At 41.5% G+C, this 22,898-nt stretch overlaps 3 protein-coding genes across 3 annotated transcripts; 1 reads left to right on the forward strand and 2 right to left on the reverse strand.

The window, feature by feature from the left end:
- Nucleotides 1-1,084: 1,084 nt before the first annotated feature.
- cyp19a1b (cytochrome P450, family 19, subfamily A, polypeptide 1b) lies at nt 1,085-4,468 on the forward strand. The gene is made up of 9 exons (XM_080504476.1): nt 1,085-1,309; nt 2,313-2,463; nt 2,532-2,686; nt 2,889-3,065; nt 3,183-3,297; nt 3,376-3,490; nt 3,572-3,734; nt 3,811-4,052; nt 4,127-4,468. Exons 1-9 carry the CDS (start codon nt 1,165-1,167, stop codon nt 4,367-4,369), a joined length of 1,506 nt encoding a protein of 501 aa, XP_080360602.1. The 5' UTR covers nt 1,085-1,164; the 3' UTR covers nt 4,370-4,468.
- A 1,081-nt stretch (nt 4,469-5,549) lies between these two features.
- ap4e1 (adaptor related protein complex 4 subunit epsilon 1) lies at nt 5,550-16,052 on the reverse strand. Its single transcript, XM_080504490.1, has 21 exons — nt 15,807-16,052; nt 14,981-15,052; nt 14,673-14,796; nt 14,117-14,190; nt 13,681-13,802; nt 13,403-13,562; nt 13,153-13,319; nt 12,997-13,070; nt 12,784-12,906; nt 12,588-12,697; nt 12,352-12,502; nt 11,726-11,827; nt 11,531-11,649; nt 10,685-10,987; nt 9,691-9,802; nt 9,482-9,620; nt 9,141-9,390; nt 8,393-8,938; nt 8,112-8,302; nt 7,865-8,028; nt 5,550-7,343 (listed from the first exon to the last, which is right to left on the reverse strand). Exons 1-21 carry the CDS (start codon nt 15,945-15,947, stop codon nt 7,189-7,191), a joined length of 3,399 nt encoding a protein of 1,132 aa, XP_080360616.1. The 5' UTR covers nt 15,948-16,052; the 3' UTR covers nt 5,550-7,188.
- A 1,414-nt stretch (nt 16,053-17,466) lies between these two features.
- Nucleotides 17,467-22,039, reverse strand: gnb5a (guanine nucleotide binding protein (G protein), beta 5a; the record flags this gene model as incomplete). The annotated part of the gene is made up of 11 exons (XM_080504762.1): nt 21,942-22,039; nt 20,552-20,688; nt 20,395-20,436; nt 19,318-19,394; nt 19,086-19,218; nt 18,555-18,698; nt 18,361-18,452; nt 18,085-18,133; nt 17,862-17,958; nt 17,586-17,752; nt 17,467-17,478 (listed from the first exon to the last, which is right to left on the reverse strand). Exons 2-11 carry the CDS (start codon nt 20,642-20,644, stop codon nt 17,467-17,469), a joined length of 906 nt encoding a protein of 301 aa, XP_080360888.1. The 5' UTR covers nt 20,645-20,688; nt 21,942-22,039.
- Nucleotides 22,040-22,898: the final 859 nt, after the last annotated feature.

Genomic DNA, 22,898 nt, shown 5'->3' on the forward strand with positions numbered 1-22,898 from the left:
CTTCTTTTTTGAAGCTGCTTTGAGGATAAAACCTGCTCTGGTTTTCCCTTCTCAGCAACATGCATGCAGTGGTACTTGTGACCCCAAGGAGGCCAAGTTCCCAAGCAACCAGCAAAATGAAAGACTGGGAAGAGGATTTATAAACACTTGAGTCGCTGTGATTTTTTTCTTTTTTTTTTTTTTTTTTGGTGGAACAATGTTAAAAAGAGTGGAGAAAGCCCTGCACCTTGTCAAACTGTACTACAACCTGTCAGACGAGGGACGACATAAAAAGGAGGCGTAAGTGCCGTGATTTTATTCCTTTTAACTAAGAAATTAGAATCTAGGTTTTTAAAGCAAACGCTGTGAGGTGTTTTAACGAAGAGCTTGTTTTAATTTTCTTACATTCCTCAAAATTGTCACTTTGTTTTCAATGATCCAAAATGTGTAATATGGGAATATTTAACTTATTATATGAGACACTAATTGTTGCAATTAGAATAATGGATTCTAATTCAATTTCTATTCACATGTAAGGGTTGAGAATTGTAATAATTTTGCAAAGTTATCATACATTTTACAAGGAAGGGGATGATTTTGAATAAACCCTCAATGATAAATGAAACTGGAACTTTTTAACTACTATGACAGATATTGCTTCCATAACTCCTGTGTGAATCTGATGGCATATTGTCTTGTTTAGTAGATTTCTTTTTTTTGTTTGTTTTTACAACTCATCACATTGCTCTGTATCTCCGTACAATCTGCTGTTCTAGTTTGATGCAACTTTATGTAAATGATCAAAAAACTGAGGAATAAAAATAAAATCCATTGTGACAACTCGGATGGTCTTCTGATAACAAAATCACTGACAAATATATCTATTAAAGAATCAAATACTTAAAAAACAATCAAATCTGAATGACGCGAATGATACAGGTGAGACTGTACGTCTGATAGAAACATCATCCCTCAGTGCAAAACTGAACGAGAATGTGTTTGTGTGCAAGATGTTGTGTCCAGACCTGCACTGAGAGAAGGAGAGAGACGCTAAGCCGAGGCTCTTCTCTTATGTTTGCCAAATGAATCTGCAGGTTGTGACTGGTGGTTACCAGACAAAGGGCTTTCCAAAGTAGGCATCAAAGCCAGTGTGCAGGCAGCCCAGGGACCCGCTGAGCTGGAGACATGAAGGGGACGCTGCAGGTGGAGACCTTGACCTTTGGTCCCGTGATGGTGGACACAGCCTCGACAGTCACCGTCCTACTGATTTTTCTTCTGCTGCTGCTGCTTCTCAACATCTGTGGCCAAAAACACCATTCAGACATTCCAGGTGAAAGATTTAAGCTTCTGCTATTTTAAACCTTGTTTTTTTCTTTACTGTTGTACAATTCTGTCAGCAGCATATATCTTGACTAAAAATTTCCTGAAGACATTTTAATGCGGCGGTGCAGCTGTTGGTGTCATGGTGGGATTCTTTTTAAAATGTATTTCTTTTTTAAATCAGGGACAAAAGGACAATTGGATGTTCAGAGAAGCTGATTCAGAAACAAATGTTGATCTTGTATGTTCACAGCAGGCATCGGCAGAGGATGACAAAGTATATATTCACTGACCAATGTCACTACTTTTACAGAGAATTTCAGCTTCTCCCCTCCAGTCGGAGGTACGCGGTCCCAAAATGTCCAACAAAGCATTTCAGAAACAGCTTCTCTCTGGCTGTTATTGTTCAAGTGAAGGAGAAGCTGCACATTTTGCACAGCTTTCTTTTTTTTAAAGAATTTAAATTCATCCTTTCTGATTTCAGAAAGGCTTTAATTGTCTGTTTGGAGCAGCTGTGGTTGAGTGTGCACAAACCACTTTGTTTTATTTCTTGGTGTGTCAGCGTGAACATTGAATGTTCAACAAATTATTCATGCTATTGTCAGGTACAATAAGCAGCGGTTTCAAATAAATCAAAAATACTGGTGATAATCTGGTTCCATTTGTAAGAGGGAGAGAACTCAACCAGTAACTGGCCCGCCCAGAAAATGAATAACAAGATGAATTTGTGTTTTTATATTAACCCTGAATTGTCTGTGTTAGTTAAAGTGTTCAGGAGGGGGGGGGGGTACAGTAGATGCCAAAGATTGGCCTTACAGTGTAAGTTATTCCTCACTCATATTAATACAGTATTTATTTTCTTTACCGTTCTATTATAGAAGATACTGTTTGTATAGAAGTATTTTGTATCACATTGAAATGAATTTCCCAATCTGAAAGGTGCTCTAAAGACACGCTTAAATGATTTATAAAGTAAGAAATAGATTAAAGACTCTGATGTCTTGCGACGTCAGGTCCTCCCTTCTTGGCCGGACTCGGCCCGATTCTCACCTACAGCAGGTTCATGTGGTCTGGGATCGGAACAGCCTGCAACTACTACAACAACAAGTATGGCAGCATTACCCGGGTGTGGATCAACGGCGAGGAGACCATCATCATGAGCAGGTAAACGCCCGGTGCTCTCAGTGAATGTGTGACGAGACGACGACGACGAAGCCTGGTTTCCTCCGCAGGTCCTCTGCAGTGTATCACGTTCTGAGGAGCGACCAGTACACGTCACGGTTCGGCAGCAAAAGAGGCCTCGAGTGCATTGGGATGGAGGGGAGGGGTATTATCTTTAACAACAACATCCCCCTCTGGAGAAAAGTCAGAGCGTATTTTACGAAGGGTAAGAAATTAGTTGAATCGGAAGGCGTGACGTCGTGCAGAATTGTGAATGAAAAACCTGTATAAACGTAGTTATCTCAAAAACTGCTCTTCGGTACTTATTAACATGATTTGAAACTTCATCACACTTTTTTTTTTTTTTTTACGTTGTGAGTGACGGGCGTTGTTGCATATAGACATCCTGTTTGATGGCGTTTTTCCAGCCCTGAGCGGCCCGGGCCTGCAGAGGACAGTGGGGGTCTGTGTGAGCTCCACATCCAAACACCTGGACAGCCTGCAGGATATGACGGACTCCTCCGGACACGTGGACGCTCTGAACCTCCTGAGAGCCATTGTGGTGGACATCTCCAACAAGCTGTTCCTCAGGGTGCAACTCAACGGTCAGCTGCACACGCTTTACATTTTTCAGTTTTTATTACCGGGGAGTGAAAGTGATCCATGCAATGAGCTGTGAAACTGCAATCTGTTTTTTTGTTCCTCTTCCCACGATACCACAGAAAGGGACTTGCTATTGAAAATCCATCAATATTTTGAGACCTGGCAAACGGTCCTCATAAAACCGGATATATTCTTTAAGATGGGGTGGCTGTACAACAAGCACCAGAGAGCAGCGTAAGGAGCTAGAAACATCATGGTACTGCAGTGTTTGAGTTAACTGTTTATTTAAAATGGTATTTGTGTCGCAAATAGCCAAGAACTCCAAGACGTGATGGAAAGCCTCCTTGAAATCAAGAGGAAGATCATTAACGAAGCGGAGAAGCTGGACGGGGAGCTCGACTTTGCTACAGAGCTCATCTTTGCCCAAGTGGGTCTCCCCGCGTGGAGCCGGTGCCACTATTGACCCGAAGTCGTGTGGTCACGTCGGCATGCGTTCTTGTTTTAACAGAACCACGGAGAGCTTTCGGCAGACGATGTCAGGCAGTGCGTGCTCGAGATGGTGATCGCGGCTCCCGACACACTTTCCATCAGCCTGTTCTTCATGCTCGTGCTGCTGAAGCAGAACCCCGACGTGGAGCTGCAGATCGTGGAGGAGATGAACGCCTCCCTGAGTCAGAGCGCCATCCAATCCGTTCTGCCGGTGTGACGCCGACGTGCAGCGCTCTCTCACTCATCCTTTGTTTGCAGACGACGGGGAGGCAGAGAACGTGGATTATCAGAGTCTGAAAGTGCTGGAGAGTTTCATCAATGAGTCGATGAGGTTTCATCCCGTGGTCGACTTCACGATGCGGAAAGCTCTGGAAGACGACAACATCGAAGGCACGAGAATAATGAAAGGGACCAACATCATTCTCAACATTGGCCTCATGCACAAGACTGAATTCTTCCCCAAATCTAAAGAGTTCAGCCTCGTGAACTTCGAGAAAAATGTAAGTATGCTTAATTCTGTGAAATGTGGAGAGAAAAAAAAGAGAGAGTCACGTTTACTTCCTCCGTCTGGCAGGTGCCCAGCCGATACTTCCAGCCCTTTGGCTGCGGCCCTCGATCCTGCGTTGGTAAATACATCGCCATGGTGATGATGAAGGCCATCTTAGTCACGCTGCTGTCTCGCTACACGGTGTGTCCGCGCCAAGGCTGCACGCTCAGCAGCATCAGGCAGACCAACAACCTGTCGCAGCAGCCGGTGGAGGACGAGCACGGTCTGGCCATGCGCTTCATCCCTCGAGCACAACCACTTCAGCTCTGAGGACCCAGAATGCACCTTGGGGCACGTTTGGTGTCAAACAAACATGTTGACATGCGTTTGTAAAAGTGCTTATTATCGAAATAGTTCATACCCAAGAAGAAGAAGTAAAACAAATTGGGGGAGGGGGGGGGGGGGGGTTTCAAATTCAATTTAATCAACAGGAATGAAAAGAAATTGTGAACCCGTGCAAATATGTCAAGATATTCAGAAGTTTTAACCAATTCTCCTTACTATTTCTCTAATTGTCTGCAAGACAAGTGATTTTGACAATAAACAAATATATAGATCAGGTGTGTTTCAGCATGCAGAATAGACTTTTATTCAATACAAGATAGAAATCCTTTAGTCAGTATATGACTTTGTGTATCTGTTGTTTATCTTAGAGGTTTTTTTTTTCTCATAATGATTTGTTTCGTTCAAGAACAGGTGTTGTGACAAGTGTGTGCGAAAACACACCAAAATAACAGTTCACCTCCATTTGACATCCAACAAAGTGATGTAACTCCTGCTAACCTTATGGAGTGAGCACATTAGACTCACAGCGTCTACATTTTAACACTTTTCAGAGCTCAATATTCTTTTCCATGTAACTTCACTACTTTTTGAAGAATTAAGTAATCACATACAAACTTGTTAGAACTTGCACCACGCTGCCTGCGAATGAGGACACCGTTAACGGTAGCAAAGTAACTCACAATAATGACGAGTCACATGGCTTTTATAATTTTTTTTGCTGTACAGTTTGAGTTTGCTTTTGTATTAACTTGAAATCAGGAGCTTTGAAAAATGAGATTTTTTTTTTAGAATTTGTGTTAACTACGCTGAAGAATGTAGAAGTTTGATCATCGGGTCGAGGGGCTTGTTTCTTTTTTTAGGCTTTTAATGTCATGTGAAACAGTGATCAGACTGCATTCACCGTCATCGAGTCTTCAAATAAAGCTGATTCAATAGAAGTTTTTCAATTCATGGGACATAATAGATTTGTTATATCAGTCAGAGGTCAAATTCCATCAGAAATCGTATTCACGTATACTCTTGTATCATGTCCAGCACATCTGTGTGCTTGTCACTGAATACCTCTACGTGAGGGAGACGAATCAGCAGAGAGTGGACAACGGGTGAGATTACACATGCCGACTTTATTTGTACTTTAGCAAATTGTATTTGACAGGCACTCTTACAAACAAAGATTTCTTTCAATGTACCACAGGCACAAATCAAACACGCCGTCTCGGCATTCAAACATAAGGCGTTGGGTTAAAGTTGAGACACTGTAAGCTGTGCTTCAGATCAGGGCATTAAGGGAGTCAAAGAAAACAACAACAACAAAATAAAAAATCTAACCGGCTGTGACGTGCACAAAAAAAATAAAAATAAAAAATCAAGCCTGGCATCAAGTAATGAAACGGAAAGTGAAGCTGGATGACTTGTTTTTTGTGATGTGAATACAAAACACTATAAGAATATAAAGTCAATAAATATATTTTTAATACTGGATTGATACAAAAATAGAACGATCTGAGAGCACGAACATCCACCCAAAACCAAACCAGAAACACCAGTGCATAGATAATCATCTCACACAGAAGGCAACATCTGTAAATCTCCAGCGAAATGACAAGTGGTGACACGACTACTGCAATATTTAAGACAAAATACCGTCATGGTGGATATAAGAAACAAATGAGACATTAATGACAGTAGCTGTTAGTCGTAGAAGAACGTAAACCTGATTTTGCCGAGTTGAAACCTCAGCAGCTTGAAGCTTTTATATTTGTTTATTTCCAAGACAGGTTGACCATTTTAAAGTTCGGTTTAAAACAGCCAAGTATAAGAACATTTGAATAATTGATCAAAGGCTGCATGTGGTGTTGTGAACATTCATGCTGAGCTGATACCTTTGATTTTGTTCCACAACAAAGAGGATCAACAAGCACAGCAACATCTGTGATTCAAAATGTTAACTAAGGCCAAACAAGGTCTGAGTGACATTGAGAAATCTTTATTAAAAAAAATAAAAAAATCATTGAGGGAATTTAACTATGTATGGCTTAAAATGTCAAATTCAAACAGGCCAAACCTAAATCCCTAGAAAGCCATGAGATGAGTCACTTCAGCAGATCACTTTCTCCACATTTCTTCTGTTTGTCATCATTTGTCCATTCGTTTATCTGCTGCACTGACACTTTATCCAGCTGTGGGCCTGCTGACTAACAGCTGAAGGCAGGATACCCAATCAGGTACAGGGAAAACAGGGAAATGCCACTCAGAATGACCCCCAACCTGGAAAATTCTCAGTACGAGGTGAGAGTCGAACCATTAAACCTCTGTTTATGCTCAAAAACCGTACTCTTGATTATTGCCCATCAACCATCTCAGCATTTAACTCCACATCAGCTTCTCTGATTTAGGTTTAGAAACAAGGTATAGCTGAGAGAGTCGAACAAAAAATCATTTGTTTTTGGAGATCAGTTAAAAGCAAAGTGGGAGAAACCACCAGAAACAATGCTGCAGTCATAAAGAGCCCTGTCATAGTTTTAAGACAATAAAGTTTCACTCCGCGGAAAAAAACGAACTCTTTTGGCCCTGAGCTGATTACCTGTTATGACTTTCGACGGACTGTCATTGAGTGACGCATTCTGCCATCTTGTTGTAACGGAATACAACTGAAGACATGATAAAAAAAAAAAAAAAATGAACCCAACAAATAAATGACAGTGGAAGAGACAACTGAGCAGTAAATACTGTCATGTATAGATGTGACCTTACTGCATCAGACGGGCACCTTCTGCTCCGAGCGCTTTCCCGGCTCAGTGGCGTCAGTGTAAAGCTCTCTGACAGTGGTACATCAGGCAGTCGGGCAGGTCGGGGATCGGAGAGCGCAGCCACACGGCCAGAGCACCAGCGTGCACACGACAGTGCATCAGACACGGCTGCTCCTGGAGGAGGCGGCAGGCAACAATACCCTCCAAACCTGTGGATGGGGGGGGGGGTGCAGATTACTCAGTGGTACACAGACAAGTAGCCGCAATGGTAATTAAACACCGTAATGCATCTTCTGTTTGTGAATTGATGATCTTTTAGTTGTTTTCCTCGTGAAATACACAGAAACAATTAAATTAAATAAGATGTATTTTACAAGATGTTTATGACTTCTGGGACATCTAAAAGCAGGATGATGAGTCAGTATTTAGAAATTTGTCTGCTTTTCCTCTTTAATGCCTGCAAATCAATATCAGTCAAGTCATTTTTACTATTTCCGCATATTACATTTTTTTTGGCTTCAAATCACTGTACATTTTTTTCTTGGTGCACATAAGTAAAACAAAGTTTATGTTGTATAATCCTTCACTAAAAACAATCTTCTTTACTTAGTAAAGCTCAATGCATCTAATTATCCCAGCTGATAACTCGTAAATGGCAATTCTGCCTCCTTTTACGTCGTCAATCCTGCAGATAGACAGCTAAACTCATCCTGAGCACAAATGTATTCACCTATAATTTCCACCACGTGAAGCTGGAGTTTCTTCTTCAGCACATTCAGAGTGGCCGCCAGCGCTTCTTCGCCGTCTCTGTGAATCAGCTTCAGGTTCTGCTTGGTGTCATTAGCGAAGGCCAACCACATCGTCCCATACTCCTCTGTGGACACCGTCAAAGGCCTGCAGGTAAGCAGGAAACTCAAACGAATTGCCTTGTAATGACATTGAGGCTTCTGTGTTCAGAACCAACCCTGATGACTCACCTGATGAAGCTGGTGAGAGGGAGTTTGTACGAGAACTGCACTTCCTGAGGCGTCTCGGCAGCAGCGCGGTAGGAAAAGGTCCCCGACAGTTCAACGTGAACGTCGGGACGCTTCACTGTCATTGAATACTGATACACAGCTACACCGTGGCCTCCCACCTCCTCCAAAGGGCTCTCACACACATCAGATACCTGGGAAAAAAAAGAAAAGAAAATATAACACTCTCTCAGACTGACAGAGTAACGGACAAAATCGTTCTTATTTTAACATTGAGGAATTACCTGGAGGTGTTCAGAGTCCACTCTCAGTAGAGTCTGTTGAATGGCAGAGTCGGAGGAGTTGGCGATAAAAACAACAAACTCTAAGGAATCCTCTTTCTGCACATGACAGGCTGAGAGATCCACACTTTGGTTGGTGCACAGAATAACGATTTCTGAGTGAGAGAGTCCACAAAGCTCTGCCGGAAGATGAGAGGCGAGGCACCGGTCTTTAGGTTCGTCTGGCTCTTCAGCAGCTGCTGTGAGACCGTCCCCGACGAGATCGGGGGGATTTCCCTTTACGTCAATATCTGTAAAGTCAGTCTCTGGATCACAGGTGCCATTGGCGGTAGAAGTGTGACCTTGAGGGAGGGCGGACGCCTCTTCGGGTGACGGGGCGATCAATTTTGAGGCGATGCTAGAGTCCAGGAGGTTGTCGCGGAGTGAGTTATCCACGGTGCTGGGAGGAGAGGTGAGGGACTCCGACGCTTGCTCACCGGTGTTTGATGGTGTGCTCCGACCTTTATCTTTTTTTCTGAATCGCGGTGGCGGCGCATCAGATTTACCCATCTGTTCGGAGGGAAATCACACTTTTGTTTTTGTTGACGGTTCCCCAGTCTCAAATGTCATTTCAGGATTTGGAGATTTTCATGCATTACATAAATGCAAAGACTCCCAAAAGATTTATTGTTTTGTAGTTATTTTTTTTCCCCCCCATCCATCTGGAAACAAATGCATCTAAGCCACAAAGAGAAGCGCTACCAAAACTCACCAGGCACACAGAGCTTTGGGAAGCCAGCCCAACAAAAAGCGAGGAGGCCAGCTGCTGCTTCTCCTGTTCACACTCGGCGGTCGGAGTCGGCGTGTGACTGTGCGAGTCGTCGCCTTCGCCCTGCCGGCTGGGGGACCGCAGGGGGCTGGGAACCTCGACTTGAGCCGTTTCCTCTGCCGTTTCCTTCTGGGCCAGATAGCCGTCCCGACCCCACACCCTCTTCACGCCCTCCAGCTTCAAAGTGGTGGAGCTGAAACGAACGGCCGATTGCCGATGTGAGTTCAAAGCGACACACACGGGACCCTCGTTCAGCCTGCGGGCGTTCAGTCCACGTCACATACCCTCCTTTGTGCGACAGGTCGGCGCTGTCGCCGGACAGACCGGAGCTCAGGGACAGCAGCGTGGGAGACTGTCTGTCAGCGATGCTGCAGGAGGACATGCTGATGGGCAGCGACAGGCCGTAGGGCTCCAGGCTCAGGGCTGGGGAAACACAGCAGAGTCAGAACAAATCCCGACAAGGCGGCGGAGTCGCTGCCAGAAGGCGTCGCACCTTTGGTTCGCGCCAGCTCCTCCTGCCTTTGATGGGGAGGCTTGTATGGAGCCGCGCCAGCCGCCAACGCCTCCGACACGAATCCATCCAGAAAGGACAGAGAGGAATCCACCTGAAAGAAACAACATTACCAGTCAAACCTCAACCTTCACTGGGAAAAGTAACCACAAGAATCATTTGCTTTTTTTTTTTCTTAACGGGCTAAAGATCAGTGTGATACTGAGAGCAGCTCCAAAAACAACCCTGCTAAACATCTGCTCTAATGATTCCCTGTCTGATGATAAATGGTCACATTAGGCACATAAAAGGATAAAGAGCAAGTGTACGCATGTTTTTACAATAGTCTGTAACAGCAGTGCATTCAAAGCCAAAGTTAATGTTTGAATCATGAGAAGCCAACACAGCACCCTCTGCAGGAGGAGCACTGATCAACACCAAGATTTAAACTATATTTGTGTTGCTGTTCTTTCTTGATCAATAACATTTTCGGCAGGTATATTTCTCTTTAATGACAATATTAAATTTAAACAACATACAACAGGATATTACAAATACAGTTGCATGTCAAATAGTTTAAACACCATTAAAAAGCTCATTGCTTAATCACATATTTCTACATTCATGGCATATTAACTAAAAATCTTCAAGCATTTTTTACATCTTAATCCCAACAATTACAGCCACCAGAAAAATATCCAATTTTATGAAACAGCTTGTGACGTGAAAGCTAAAATTATATAAGAATTGGATAAAGGCTTGAAATATTTCAGTCAGTGTCTAATAAAGTTAAAATATATGGAAGTTTAATTGTTTAAATGAAATTATGAGATTCTTTTTAAATAAACCGTTAAATTAGCTTTCAATTGAAAAAATAATTGCTGATGCCGGTTTAAATGGTTTCAGAATACGACTGTTTATGAAAACAACATGGCAGCCACGTCGCTGTATACACTGTAAACAGGACTGCAATCCTCCAGTCTGAAATGAAAGTTACCTCCACGGGCTCCAGAGCCGCACCCCGGGGCAACACCTTGGCACGTAGTTCAGAGTGCTGGCTGAGGTACTGCAGCTCCTGCGCTCTCTGCCTCAGCACGGTGTCCAGCGAGCTGCTGTAGGCTTCACAAACCTCCTGAGCCACAGAAACGGCGGCGCCACCCTCACACAGCTTGGTCATCGCCATGAAGACCCAGCTCTTAGTCTCACTGCTGCTGCTCTTCATGTCCAGCAGGCCGGCCAGCAGTCTCATCGCTGTAGCCGGTTCAAGGTCGGTTTTTAAGTGGGAGTATTCCCCGAGGACCTAGAAACGGCGAAAAGCAGTTAAAAAAAAATTGAAGTGCTTCTTGGATCTTTTTTTTTTGAACATGCAACGCCACAGAGAGAAAAGCCTGGCAATAGCTCGAAACATTACGACACTATGCAGCACAACCAAAAAAGTAAAAAGGATGATTCACTATTATAGATGCACAACCATAAAACAAACAAAAAATTATAATATTTTGAGTAACTAAGGTATATTTAAGTATAATTCAAGATGGGATTTTTAAAATTTGCAAATAAAACCACAAGAATCTGTCTGCTTTTGTAGGGATCAAGTGAAGCGAAAGAAAACCTTCTTCACAAGACTCAGTGAACCAAGAACGAGTGTTAAAACAAGACAGCACCGCAAAGAGTCTGTTTTTATCTGTTCTAATTCTACTTTTTAACGCAGATCGACTGGCAAAGTGGGTCACTTTCCCAAATTTTTACATGTAAGGCTCGTTAACCCGTCATGAGTTGTGTATTTTCACATAAGGAGGATCCAGACGATGATCCATGTGCTGGTTTTGCTCACAGCACTCACCCAGCTGATGACTTGGAGGAAGCACTGTGGCAGTTTGCCCGGCTCGCCTCGCAGCAGAGAAACGTACGAATCCACAGCAAAGAGCCTCAACTTCCTGTCCTCCTCCACACTGTCGAAACCTGGGGATTGAGCAGAAATCCAGTTATGTTGGGCAGCGATGTAGAAAGATCACAGGAGAACCAGTGGTCACCGCACCCTCGGCCAGCAATTTGAGGAAATTGCTCGGGATGTCCGCTTGCATCTTGTCTCCGCCAAGAGAAAACACTGTGTTCATTGTCTCGATGAACCACTCGTTGTCTGGTGCATATGTATAATGGTATATCGGAAATAAAACCCAGAAATACACAAAGTTCAACAAAAAGACACGATTGTTTTTTTTGTAGCTCACTTCAAAAGAAATTGGGACATTTAGCTACAGGTGAATTTTCTCTGAAGACAATGACATTTACCATCAGAACAAATCTCAGTTCTTATCATTTTATTATATGAATGGATTTTAGTCCATTTTACGAAGTTACTTGGAGAGCGTTTATGAGAATAACTCGACTATGTATTTCTGCAGTGTTAAGAGGCTCGTGTTATAAATGTGTGACACTCTGGGTAAACCTTATTTGTCATCTTCATTTCACCTTAAAGACTAGCAAATGAAAAATCTGTTCATATTCTTTTGAAAAAGGAAAAGCTGTTTCTTCGTTTGTGCGGTGGTACAGCATACTTTGTAAATGGTCATTATTTCAACATCAATTAGAGTATGAACTCAGTTCCTCAGTGGGAGGACACAGAAGGAGCGCGATCGTGCATTTAAATCCGAGCACTGTCACACAAAGGATATTTCTCTGCCAGCTCCGCCACCTTCCCCACCAAGTCGATCGTGGTGTGGTCGTCTTTACTGATGCGCAGAAAGTCCAGCATCTTCTCAACAATGACTGTCACGTTCTGGCCATTAGTGATGCGAAAGAGCAGCTCCAGTGTCTAAAGGAAACATAAAGAAGCCTCGCATAAATCTACAAGGTCACATTTTTTTTTTTTTTAAACACTACACAGGCAGCCGCCTCACCTCCCGTTTGATAATGAGGTCGGAGTGATCCAGACACTCTATGATGGTCATCTGATGCTGCAGCGCCAGTTTGGGATCCTGCTGGACCACGTAAGTGAGTGCCCTCAGGCCTGCAGCAACACCAGACACAAAATGTTATTTTCATTTTCAGTAGAAGAAACTGTTTGTGTTGACTGATGCTTGGTGTGGCTCTTACCTAGGTATTTTAGATTTATCTTGGGCGAAAGGACAAAGTTGCCAATGCACTTTGCAGCTTTTTCCAAAAGGTCAGACTTGGGATAGATTGTGTAAATACATTTTACACACTCGTACAAAATTGCTGGGAAGGAAAAGGGGGCAAATACAAGAGTCACGAAAATGACCTCAAACAAAAGTGCAAAACATAATGTTTTTGAAATTCAAGCTGTACCATAGGTGATGTTATGGTTCATCTCTGCTCTCCGCAAAGACTCGTCAAGAACTTCATACATGATCTCACTTGTACTGTGAAGACGGGGGGGAGGATGCACGTGATCTACTTAAGATAAACATAAATATCCAGCTCATATGAGGGAGGAACAATTACCTCTGGTCATTTTTCCCAAGTAGGGAGAGTATTCTCAGCAGCTGGATCTGAAGCCACGGAGCAGGAACACTGTGATAGTTAAACTCCATGGGCAGCTTTCCTCCCACCACCTGCTTCAAGATGGTCACAAAACTTGGCGTCAGGTCCTTGTAACCCTCTGGATTCTCCTGTAAGAAAGAAATATGTTGTCATTGTGGGAAAATGTGGATATTTGTACTATTTTTGAGAAGACTCCAGAAAGAGAAGTTACTTGGATCATCTGCAGGTAGATGTGCAGTGACGCCGTCATCACGCCTGGATCCTTGTCGCACAGCGCTTTGCGAAACTTGTTGTGGATGTGTTGAACTTGATTCGGTGCTATTAGGTAGAACTTATAAAGCGCCAGGACAGCTTTTCGTCGAATGATTTCCCTGCAAGTTGGAAGATATTTTAATTATATAAAACATTCAGGCAGAAATCAAATTTAACAACAAACGCTTGTGTTAAAGCTTTAAAAAGAAAAACAACAACAAAAAACAGATTTCTTACTTTGGGTGATTAAGCTTTTCCTCCACCAGAGGGAGGATTGCAGGGATCATATCTTTGGGGAAAATCTGGCTGACAACAGTTAGCGCCATGCAAACTTCGATCAGGTTTGTGCTCTGAAGATCCTGGAAATACAAAACAGATAAACACGTCAACATCCTGAATCAAACACAGGTGAACTCATTATGTTTGTGCTTAATTCACTGAATGAGTGAAAAATGATCACGTTCCCAAGAATGTATATTTATTTTGTGGGTTTTTTCCCCCTAATTCTTTTCTTTTAATTTTTTATTTGTAATATAGAAATACAAGGAATTAAAAAAAATAAAAAATACAGTGTCAGTGATTTTCGCAACCTGTTTTACAAGCAGATCGTTTGCTACTCCCATCATATCTTTCACACATTACATGAATAAAGCTTGAAAAACTGGACACCCACCTTTAACACTGTGTTTACCAGGAGAAGCAACAGCTCGTGACTTTCATTCAGAAACAAGGAAACAGCGAGGTAACCTGAAAACCACAATCAGACATATTTGCATGCTCCAAGTATGCCAGCTGTAGCAATGTTCATAAATAATGCTAAATATTTGACCAATATAAAATAACTGATCCAGTCAATCTACTACTGAAAGTGTTAAGAATATTGTTTTAATAACATTAAAACACTTTCATTCATTGTGTGATTTTAGTTGCATTTTTATCGATGACCTTGGTCAATTCTGATTTAATCTTCATTCTCTGTTTTCAGGGAAACTCTGTAACATGTAACAAATGAAAAAAATACCAACTCTGGCACATTAATAGCAATGTTGACTAAACAAATAAATGAAAACTTTGGTTAGGGAGGCACTGAGATTTCCAAAATTGCATTTAATATTCCTTGCTTGATGCTCAGTAAACGTCAGAGGCTCTCTACCCCCCTCTACTTGCTGCTTGTGACAGAACTCGTATGAAAAGTTATAAAACAAGTACATTTTTAGCAAACAACATACCGACTCTCTTCTCCAAAACAGTTCCTTGTTGAGCCAGTTTAATGGCATGAATGTAGCTGAATGACGCCTCATAGCCCAACATTTCACAGTAGATCGCTCTCACCATGAGCTCTTTCATCTGCCTCTGAGTAAGGTGAGAATGGAGTGAGACAGAGACATAGAGAGAGAGACAGAGACAGAGACAGAGACAGAGACAGAGACAGAGACAGAGACAGAGAGACAGAAAGCAGTCAGGTGAACTTGACTTGTCTGTCACAAAAATGTAGTCTATTGTGCAAGACTAAGAGCAAAATCCAAAAGGAGCTTACCATGGTGGTGTTCGGGGAGGAAACCTGTTCTTTGATTGCTATTAGTTCACGTTGAATGAGTTTCTCTTCTTCCTGCAAGAGACGAGGACAACACCATCAAAAACTGAACTTGAAGTAAGACATAACTTAAGCTGCTTGCTGTCACTGATCACGTTCACTTAAAAGATCCTTTGTAATGACTTATCAACATTTACTGAATAGGATGCTTATTCAAATTTGTGATAGCTTAATGGTGTGAAATTCTTATGGCTTCATATCTGTGTAACATGGAGCTGCTGTGATTACTGAATTCGGATGAATGAAGGGTTGCTATTTGTGATGTGCTTGTATGTTGAGCTGTATTTTGGGTTTTCACAAAGGGACTGTCTTCGATTTGTAATTAATATAGTTTTAGCTTAATTAATGTAGCATGACTGAGCTATACACTAAGAAAACATTTGTATTGAAGCTTTAAATAACAACAACAGGAATCTCTCTTTAATTGTGCCCTACAGTTGTTTTCAATGAAACCTTCTACATTGTCTGGAACAAAAATAGTTCCCTACATGTTGACTGCATTTTGATGTTAATGTAATCAACACAAAATGACCGCTGCATCAAATGAGCTCACCACAAATACCTGAAACGTATTTCACTGTTTTCCACTTGTTTCTTTAGCAGATGGGAAGCTGTCTGCACATTAATCTTCACCTCAGTGAAGTAAAGTGCAGCGTGATCGCTGAGTTACAACCTGCATTATGAGTTAGCAGCGCCACAGGCTAACGTTACACAGGCTCGAGACATGTCGTGGTTCACTCCAGCCGTGGTGTTTTAGGGACAGACTCACATGTTTAGACGTCAGCTCAGTGATCCCTCTGATGAGGTTTCCTAGTTTTGAGGCGGAGGAGAGTTTTGCGGAGCCGGGTTGAGAGTCAAAAGACAGGAGGCTCGGCAGAGCTGTCAGCGTCTTCTCCACAACATCGCTCATTTTGGAGACTAAAAGCTGCCCTCGCGGCTGGTTTCTTTCCCACAAAATGCACTCACTTCACTACATTTCCATCGCGACAACGCATCTCCCACACAGAGGTGATACAAGCTGTCTGTGAAACATTTAAAATGACTTCAGCGGTGGAACGCTGGATGTCAGGTCGGCCATTGTTTTGAATCAGCAGACCCACCAAAGCTAACGTCGACGTCACTTCCGCCCAAACTTTATTTAAAATGTACATTAAACAAAGCATTATTATTATAATTATGATAGATAGATAGATAGATAGATAGATAGATAGATAGATAGATAGATAGATAGATAGATAGATAGATGGGATTGGCTCCAGCACTCTGCCACCCTGTAGGATAAAGCAGAGTAGAAGATGGACAAATGGATCTTAACAAGTAATGAAGCTAGATAAGATAGATTTCTAATAATAACAACAGCAGTAAAAACAAACAGCAATGACACAGTGATGATAATCAAAACTCAGTTTATTAAGTCTGTAATATTTGATTAATAGTCCCTTTAATAACTGTACACTAAACTACATTAAAATAATTACAGCAATAATGCAATTACAGCCATTGGACAACTGCATGGAAAGGAGTACATTCCAGTTGCTATTATTTTCTTATGTATCCGTTTTCAGATAGGAGCTAGTAGTGGGGGGAAGAGCGGGGCCACAGGTTGAGGTGATGTGCACATTGTGTATTGAGTGATTTTCACTGCTGGAAACAAACAGAGATGAGAGATAAATCAAATGTTAAGATCACAGGGATGGAAAAAGTAACATTGTGGTTTTCAGGTATAACTGTAAATGTGCTTTTATTATAATATTGGCAGGTGAGTTGCTGCTGAGACTAGAGAAGTAGTTGTTTGGTGAACACGGCATTGATTATATCCATATATATGTTTTCATATTTAATACTTTTCCAGTTCAGACTTTTCTTTGTGATGGCATATCCCATTGCCCCGTCACAACTTCAATTATTGTCGAGAAGCTGCAGATTGAAGGATGTTGACTAATCTCTAACGAGTCTAATCACCACAATATTGTCAAGTGAAGTCCTTATTTAAACTCTACTGCTTCTAGTTTTTCTTACCCAGGCTGCACTTTTGGAGTATTTCTCTGTGTAAAAAAAACAAATAAACAAACAAGCAATATCCTTTATGTGGACACATACAACACATCACTTTATTGTGTCACTTCTATCCTAGATGGATGCATGTCACTATCAATAATATTTTCTGAAATACATTTTTTACATCTTCATTTAAACCACGGGTACGTTTGTGCAAGTTTCTTTCAATCATATTGTAATACAAGCGTGCCGTTTGGTTTATTTGTTGTAATTCTACCCTGGCCAGTAGACTAAAGTATATACAATGCTATCAATATGCCTATGTACAACCAAAACCGAGCCTCTATGTCTGTGATTGTGATATAGCTAACAGAAACCGCTGTGTCCTCAGTATTCTTCAGTATGCCTGTTTTCTCGTTGGTCAGTGATACTTAAGCCCAGATCTGAAACAGAAAAAAAAAAAAAAAAGTGCCAAGAGTGGTCACACCACAAAACATCATGGAATTCTGCAAAGTCGTCAAATTGAAGAATTTTAACAAACGTTGCCTACCCGGAGAGTGTGGTCCCAAGAACCTGTGCAGAAGGCCGTCCCGTCTGGGGACACGCGCAATGTGCTGACACGGTTTTCATGTCCAAACAGAATGGACACTCGTGTTCCTTTGAGAACATCCCAAACATTTATGGTGTAATCGTTGTAGCCACCGAACAGTAGCCGACCTAAAATGACAAAAAAAAAAAATATATATATACATATGTATATATAGGCATGTCTGTTATTATATCCAAGCTCTAGCGGGAATTCGAGGAGTGAGTGTGTCTATGTTACCACTGAGTGAGAAATCGACACTGGAAACCCCAAATATGATGCTCTCTTTGGAATAAATGGCCACTTCTCTGTCGGCTCTTAAGTCATACAGGCGGCACTGTAACAAAGAGTGAGTAATTTGTCTGGAATGTTTCAATACAGTTACGCACGTTTCGGACAGAATTATATTACACACTGTATATGTAGCATTTTAGGGCTTAAGAAAATAAATCAGAATACTTACTGTAGCATCATCTGACCCAGATGCAAAAGCATCTCCGCTGGGATAGTACCTATCAATAAAAAAAACAAAACAAAGCACACACATACTGTTGGAAACAATTGCAAACTGCCCTGTTGAATCCCTCATAAGCATACAAGTGCATCTAAAATGAGTCATGTTATCAAGGCATATACATTCCATTTATGGGGCAGGTTTTCAATGAACAATTTGCATTATTAGATATAAGCTAGACTATAAACTGTGAATACCTTGAGCCAATTTGTCTCGGTCACTTACCGCACACTATTTATGTCTGATTCATGAGTTTCAAAGGACTGAATGCATTGTCCTGAACGCATGTCCCACACATTCGCCTTCTTATCGCAACCCTGCAGAGACAAAAATGTACTTCAACTTTAAATAGTCACAGTAATCAGAAATAAAATAAATAAATAAATAAAAAAAATCTGCAATGAAATCCGTGTCCTCACCCCTGAAACAAATGTGTTTCCAGTTTCAGATGGGGCCAGGTCCAGACAGAGCACGTCTGCCGCGTGTCCATGGAAACTCTGCAACAGCTGCCCGCTCTCAACATCCCACAACGCACACGTCCCATCCCCACTGGACGTCAGTATCTTTAACACGAGCACACCGCAAGGAGGAAAAATAAAGACCGAGCCTTGTTATTGTCTAACATCCAGCTATAAATGGACTGTCTTTGCTGTGTGAAGCGTCATGTGACCGGCAACATCAAACCAGGAGAAACTGGCTTCTGTAAATTATTAATAAAGAGTGGAGGCTCCGTTCACTGGTGAGTGGAGAGCAGCGATTTGTGATTGTTAATGACAGAAATATGAACGTGTGAGTAAAACATCAGGAAATATTTAACACACGACTACCAATTGTGTGTGCGTGTGTGTGTGTGTGTGTGTGTGTGTGTGTGTGTGTGTGTGTGTGTGTGTGTGTGTGTGTGTGTGTGTGTGTGTGTGTGTGTGTGTGTGTGTGTGTGTGTGTGCCCTCACCTGCATGTCTGAGTTGGTGAAACTGCAAGCAGACAAGTAGTTTGTGTGCATGGCCACTGACTTTTTCTTTGCTGCCAAATTCTCGTTCTTGTCCAGAGACAGAGGATAGACTGAACATTTGTTATCAAGGCCCCTGAAACAGGAAAAAAAAAAATCAGTTTACCGTTTTAGGATAAGCTGGAAAAATAAAAATAATACAGCCCAGCAGAGTTTGGACCATCCAAACACTCACCCACAAGCGACTGCACAGCCAGAGGGGGCGTAGGCGCAGGCCATCACCCAGGTGCAGGGCATTGTCACTGCATGCTCCTAATAAACATCAAAAGATAAAGTTGCATAATTTGCACCATGACAATGAGAATTCATCAGGCCAATTGTTTGTTTAGGCTTCCTCATGTTTTTTTTTTACATTATGAAATCTGATTGTTACCAGCTGTTGGGATCCATTGTCTATTAAAAGCATATCTCTTCTTGATTTTTCATACATATGAATATCTGGTCATTATTCATACATCGTTGGTCTGTCGACTGTCTTAACGTTGATGTTACAAGCTCATTTCATGATTTGTATTCATCTCCAGTAAACTTTAAGTAAGTTCTATTCTAATAAATGCTTGTTTCTTTGAACTAACAGCTTCACCCTCTTCTTATTTCTTAGTATCACAATTTCTTCTCAAGAATTTAAAAGAGGAAAATCATGCTGGGAAGAGGCTTCCTTTAGATTCACATTGCTGGCGGATCCAGTTGGATGCTCGCCTCACACTTTGATAATTTCTGTTTTAGACCAGGCAACACACCATCTTTATTGAATACTTGATTTCATCATGGTTTTCACTTTATGACATATTATTGTGATATACAATCCACTGACAACTTAAAAAGAAAATTAGACCTTGTGAGATGTGTGCTGTTCATTGGATTTTGCATTCAAGATTTTTTTGATTATTTTATTCAATTTCTACTACAGTTCAAATAAATTATTTTCAAAAAATGTGTTTCATTTCGATCATTACTTATTGTGCACTTATTTTATCATTAATGTTTTGTAATAAATAAATAAATGAGAAAATTTGCATCACACAGACAGATGAAACCCTGTTTTTTAACTTAGAAATCCACAGAGCAAGTTTCATCGCTGTCCTGTTAAATCTTTTAAAAACAACTTTTCTTCCCCGAAATAACTATGGTGTTATAATCTAGTGTTTTATATTGAGATTTTTTTTTTTTGGTTTGTTTCTTTAGGATTACTCGTGAAAATTTGTAATGGGTTTGATCTTAATAAAAAATTTTGGGGAAAATGAGGAATTACCTTGTTAGTGGTAAAAGCATCCCATACAATCACTTTACCATCCTGCAAGAAGAACATAAAGATTGCGTTGTGAAAAAACATCCGTCGAACAAAAACAATGAACAGGCATTGGAGTACAACACGTGTTTTGGAAAAACTCTGGAGTGAAATGTATGACCTGTGAGGAGCTGACTATTCTCCTCTTGTCCTTGCACCAGTCCATGCACAGGACTTTGTTTCCATGTCCCTTCAGGGTTCTCCGGGTCTTCATGACAAATTGACCCAGACCCTCCACCTTCTCCGCCACCTGATGGACTGCATGGACACACACGCAGAGGTGGAAAGGTTAAAACATTGTACTCAAGTACAAGTAGTAGTACATTGCCCAAGCTTTACTCATTTCTGGTTAACACTACTGTACAGCTAAAAAGAAAGAAGAAAAAAAAGCAACTACTCATAATATTGCTAACTTTTAGCTATTTTATGTTTAATTGTTGGCATGGGATTCAAGTCATACCTGTGTAGAACATATATGTTCAAAGCATATTTCTCAGACAAATTAAACAAAAATATTGGGTGAAATTCAGATGAAAACGTTTGAATATTAATTGAAATTGTGAAGGAATTTGGGAACAACTTCTGATTTTAAAAGCAGGTTGTAAATTGTATTTAGGTATGAGCAAAAAGAAACTACTCACAAAAGAACAAGCAACACTGGAGTATATGTCATTTGCTGTTTCCAGTCTCGGTTATTACTCAGCGTGGCTTTTTAGATTGTTTACAGATAAAATCGGATGAAATAGCTGAAAATAGATCATATATTCCATAATTGGGAAATAATACAGTATGTATGCTATACTGTGCACAAACAAAAATCCACTTCTTTTTAACTACTTTTTAACTATATCCAGCACATTTATCAGATTAATAGCACATTATAGTTGGTATAAATTTCCACAACAATGTTTTTGTTAAGGTAGACTATAAAATAGGAGTTCTTACTTTTAGAATAATAAACAGAATGGGTAAAAAATGTAAAATAAAACTATGTTCATTGGTAAACACAAGAGACATTACAGTGAGGCTCCCACTGTACACCACTGAGGATTAGACTACAGCAGGCTCATAGTAGATGGAGGAAAATATTGAATTAATCTTTACTTAATCTCTCACATCCACAAATAGCCCGAATCTCATAAAGCACACGCTATTTTTTTTTTTTGTACGTTTTAACGTCACATCCCTGCTTAATGTCACTGATCGCAGAGCTGCTGGAAGCGGCTCGGATCCGGACTGGGGCTTTAAAATGGGGAGCAAAACGCAAAAACATCCTGGCTTGATGTGCGTGATCTGAGCGAGCAGGTCACGGATCATTCCCCCCTCCCCACCACCACCACCACCACCACCACCACCCTCCACCACCACCACCACCCCCAAGCCCCGGGCATCACATCCCCGGCAGAGGCGGAGGATGATGCTCCAGCGCCGGGGCATCTGCCTGCTTGTTCGCCTCCGTCTGCGGGGTGAATCGCGGCCCTCTCCCATTTTCCGCCCGCCCCGCAACTCACGCTCGACGTCGTGCAGCTTGGCTCTCTCCTCCTCCAGCTTCGACTTGAGCGTCTCCGACTCCGTCTTGAGGTGCGCCAGAGTCTCGTTCAGCTGTACCTCCTGTGTCGCCATTTCAGGGATCAGAGGGGATCTCATATATTTCCTCGGTGCAGGAAGCGATCGGCGGCGAAACGGCTTAAAGCGGAGCTAACAGCTGATGCTGCTGTCATGACGTCAGAGGGAGAAGATGCTCCTCCAGTAGGAGGAGGAGGAGGAGGAGGAGGAGGTGGAGGACCTGCATCCATCCCCGTGATGCTGCACACAGCTTGCATCCTCAGCAGCATCCAGCCTCAGACGTTATCTACATCACAACACGCTGCATTTTAATCGAAGAGAAATACAGCAAAGACATAAAACATAGATGTTTTTTTTTTTTTTTTTAAATGCATATTTAAAAATAGCTGTCAGCCGTTGGATGATTGAGCGGTTATTTTTTTTTAAAATTTGATTTAAAGTGGTGGTTGGCCCCAGATCAGAGATTTTTTTATTTTTTTTTTAAGTCTTGATGATATATTGTTTATTATACAAACATCTGTGACAGTCTCATATTGTGACAGGAAATCTTGCAGATGCCGTCATGCCATCTCAAATGAGCGTTTGGTGGACCAGAGGCTTCAATGTGCTTTAAACTTCCTCCCACTCCGGTTTGGCCATACGGAAACACATGAAAACTCCAACAAGCAGGGTTTTTTTTTTTGTTTTTCATTACGTGTCACAGTTTTTTTTGCTCCTTTTGTGGGCCTGTTTCTTGTATTGTCTTTTGTCATTCGCATGTTTTGGAATCGAAAAAGATAAAAACTGTGTGAGTGATTGCCATTACCCCACACTTTGACAACCCCTGCATTATAACACCACTAAATAAAATCAATAAAAAAAACAAAAAAAAACCCACCAGGCTCATGTCATGTGACGTTATT

The sequence above is a fragment of the Blennius ocellaris genome, assembly GCF_963422515.1.
Source record: "Blennius ocellaris genome assembly, chromosome: 11".
Classification (NCBI taxonomy): domain Eukaryota; kingdom Metazoa; phylum Chordata; class Actinopteri; order Blenniiformes; family Blenniidae; genus Blennius; species Blennius ocellaris.

Coding starts and splice junctions, on each gene's coding strand:
- ap4e1 (XM_080504490.1), bottom strand. CDS start 15,947: ATGAGCGATGTTGTGGAGAAGACGCTGACAGCTCTGCCGAGCCTCCTG. Junction 13,320..13,402: donor TCTACCTGCAGATGATCCAA/GTAACTTCTCTT, acceptor TCTTTCTTACAG/GAGAATCCAGAGGGTTACAA. Junction 8,939..9,140: donor CCCAAAGCTCTGTGTGCCTG/GTGAGTTTTGGT, acceptor CCCTCCGAACAG/ATGGGTAAATCTGATGCGCC.
- cyp19a1b (XM_080504476.1), top strand. CDS start 1,165: ATGAAGGGGACGCTGCAGGTGGAGACCTTGACCTTTGGTCCCGTGATG. Junction 2,464..2,531: donor GAGACCATCATCATGAGCAG/GTAAACGCCCGG, acceptor TTTCCTCCGCAG/GTCCTCTGCAGTGTATCACG. Junction 4,053..4,126: donor TCGTGAACTTCGAGAAAAAT/GTAAGTATGCTT, acceptor TCCGTCTGGCAG/GTGCCCAGCCGATACTTCCA.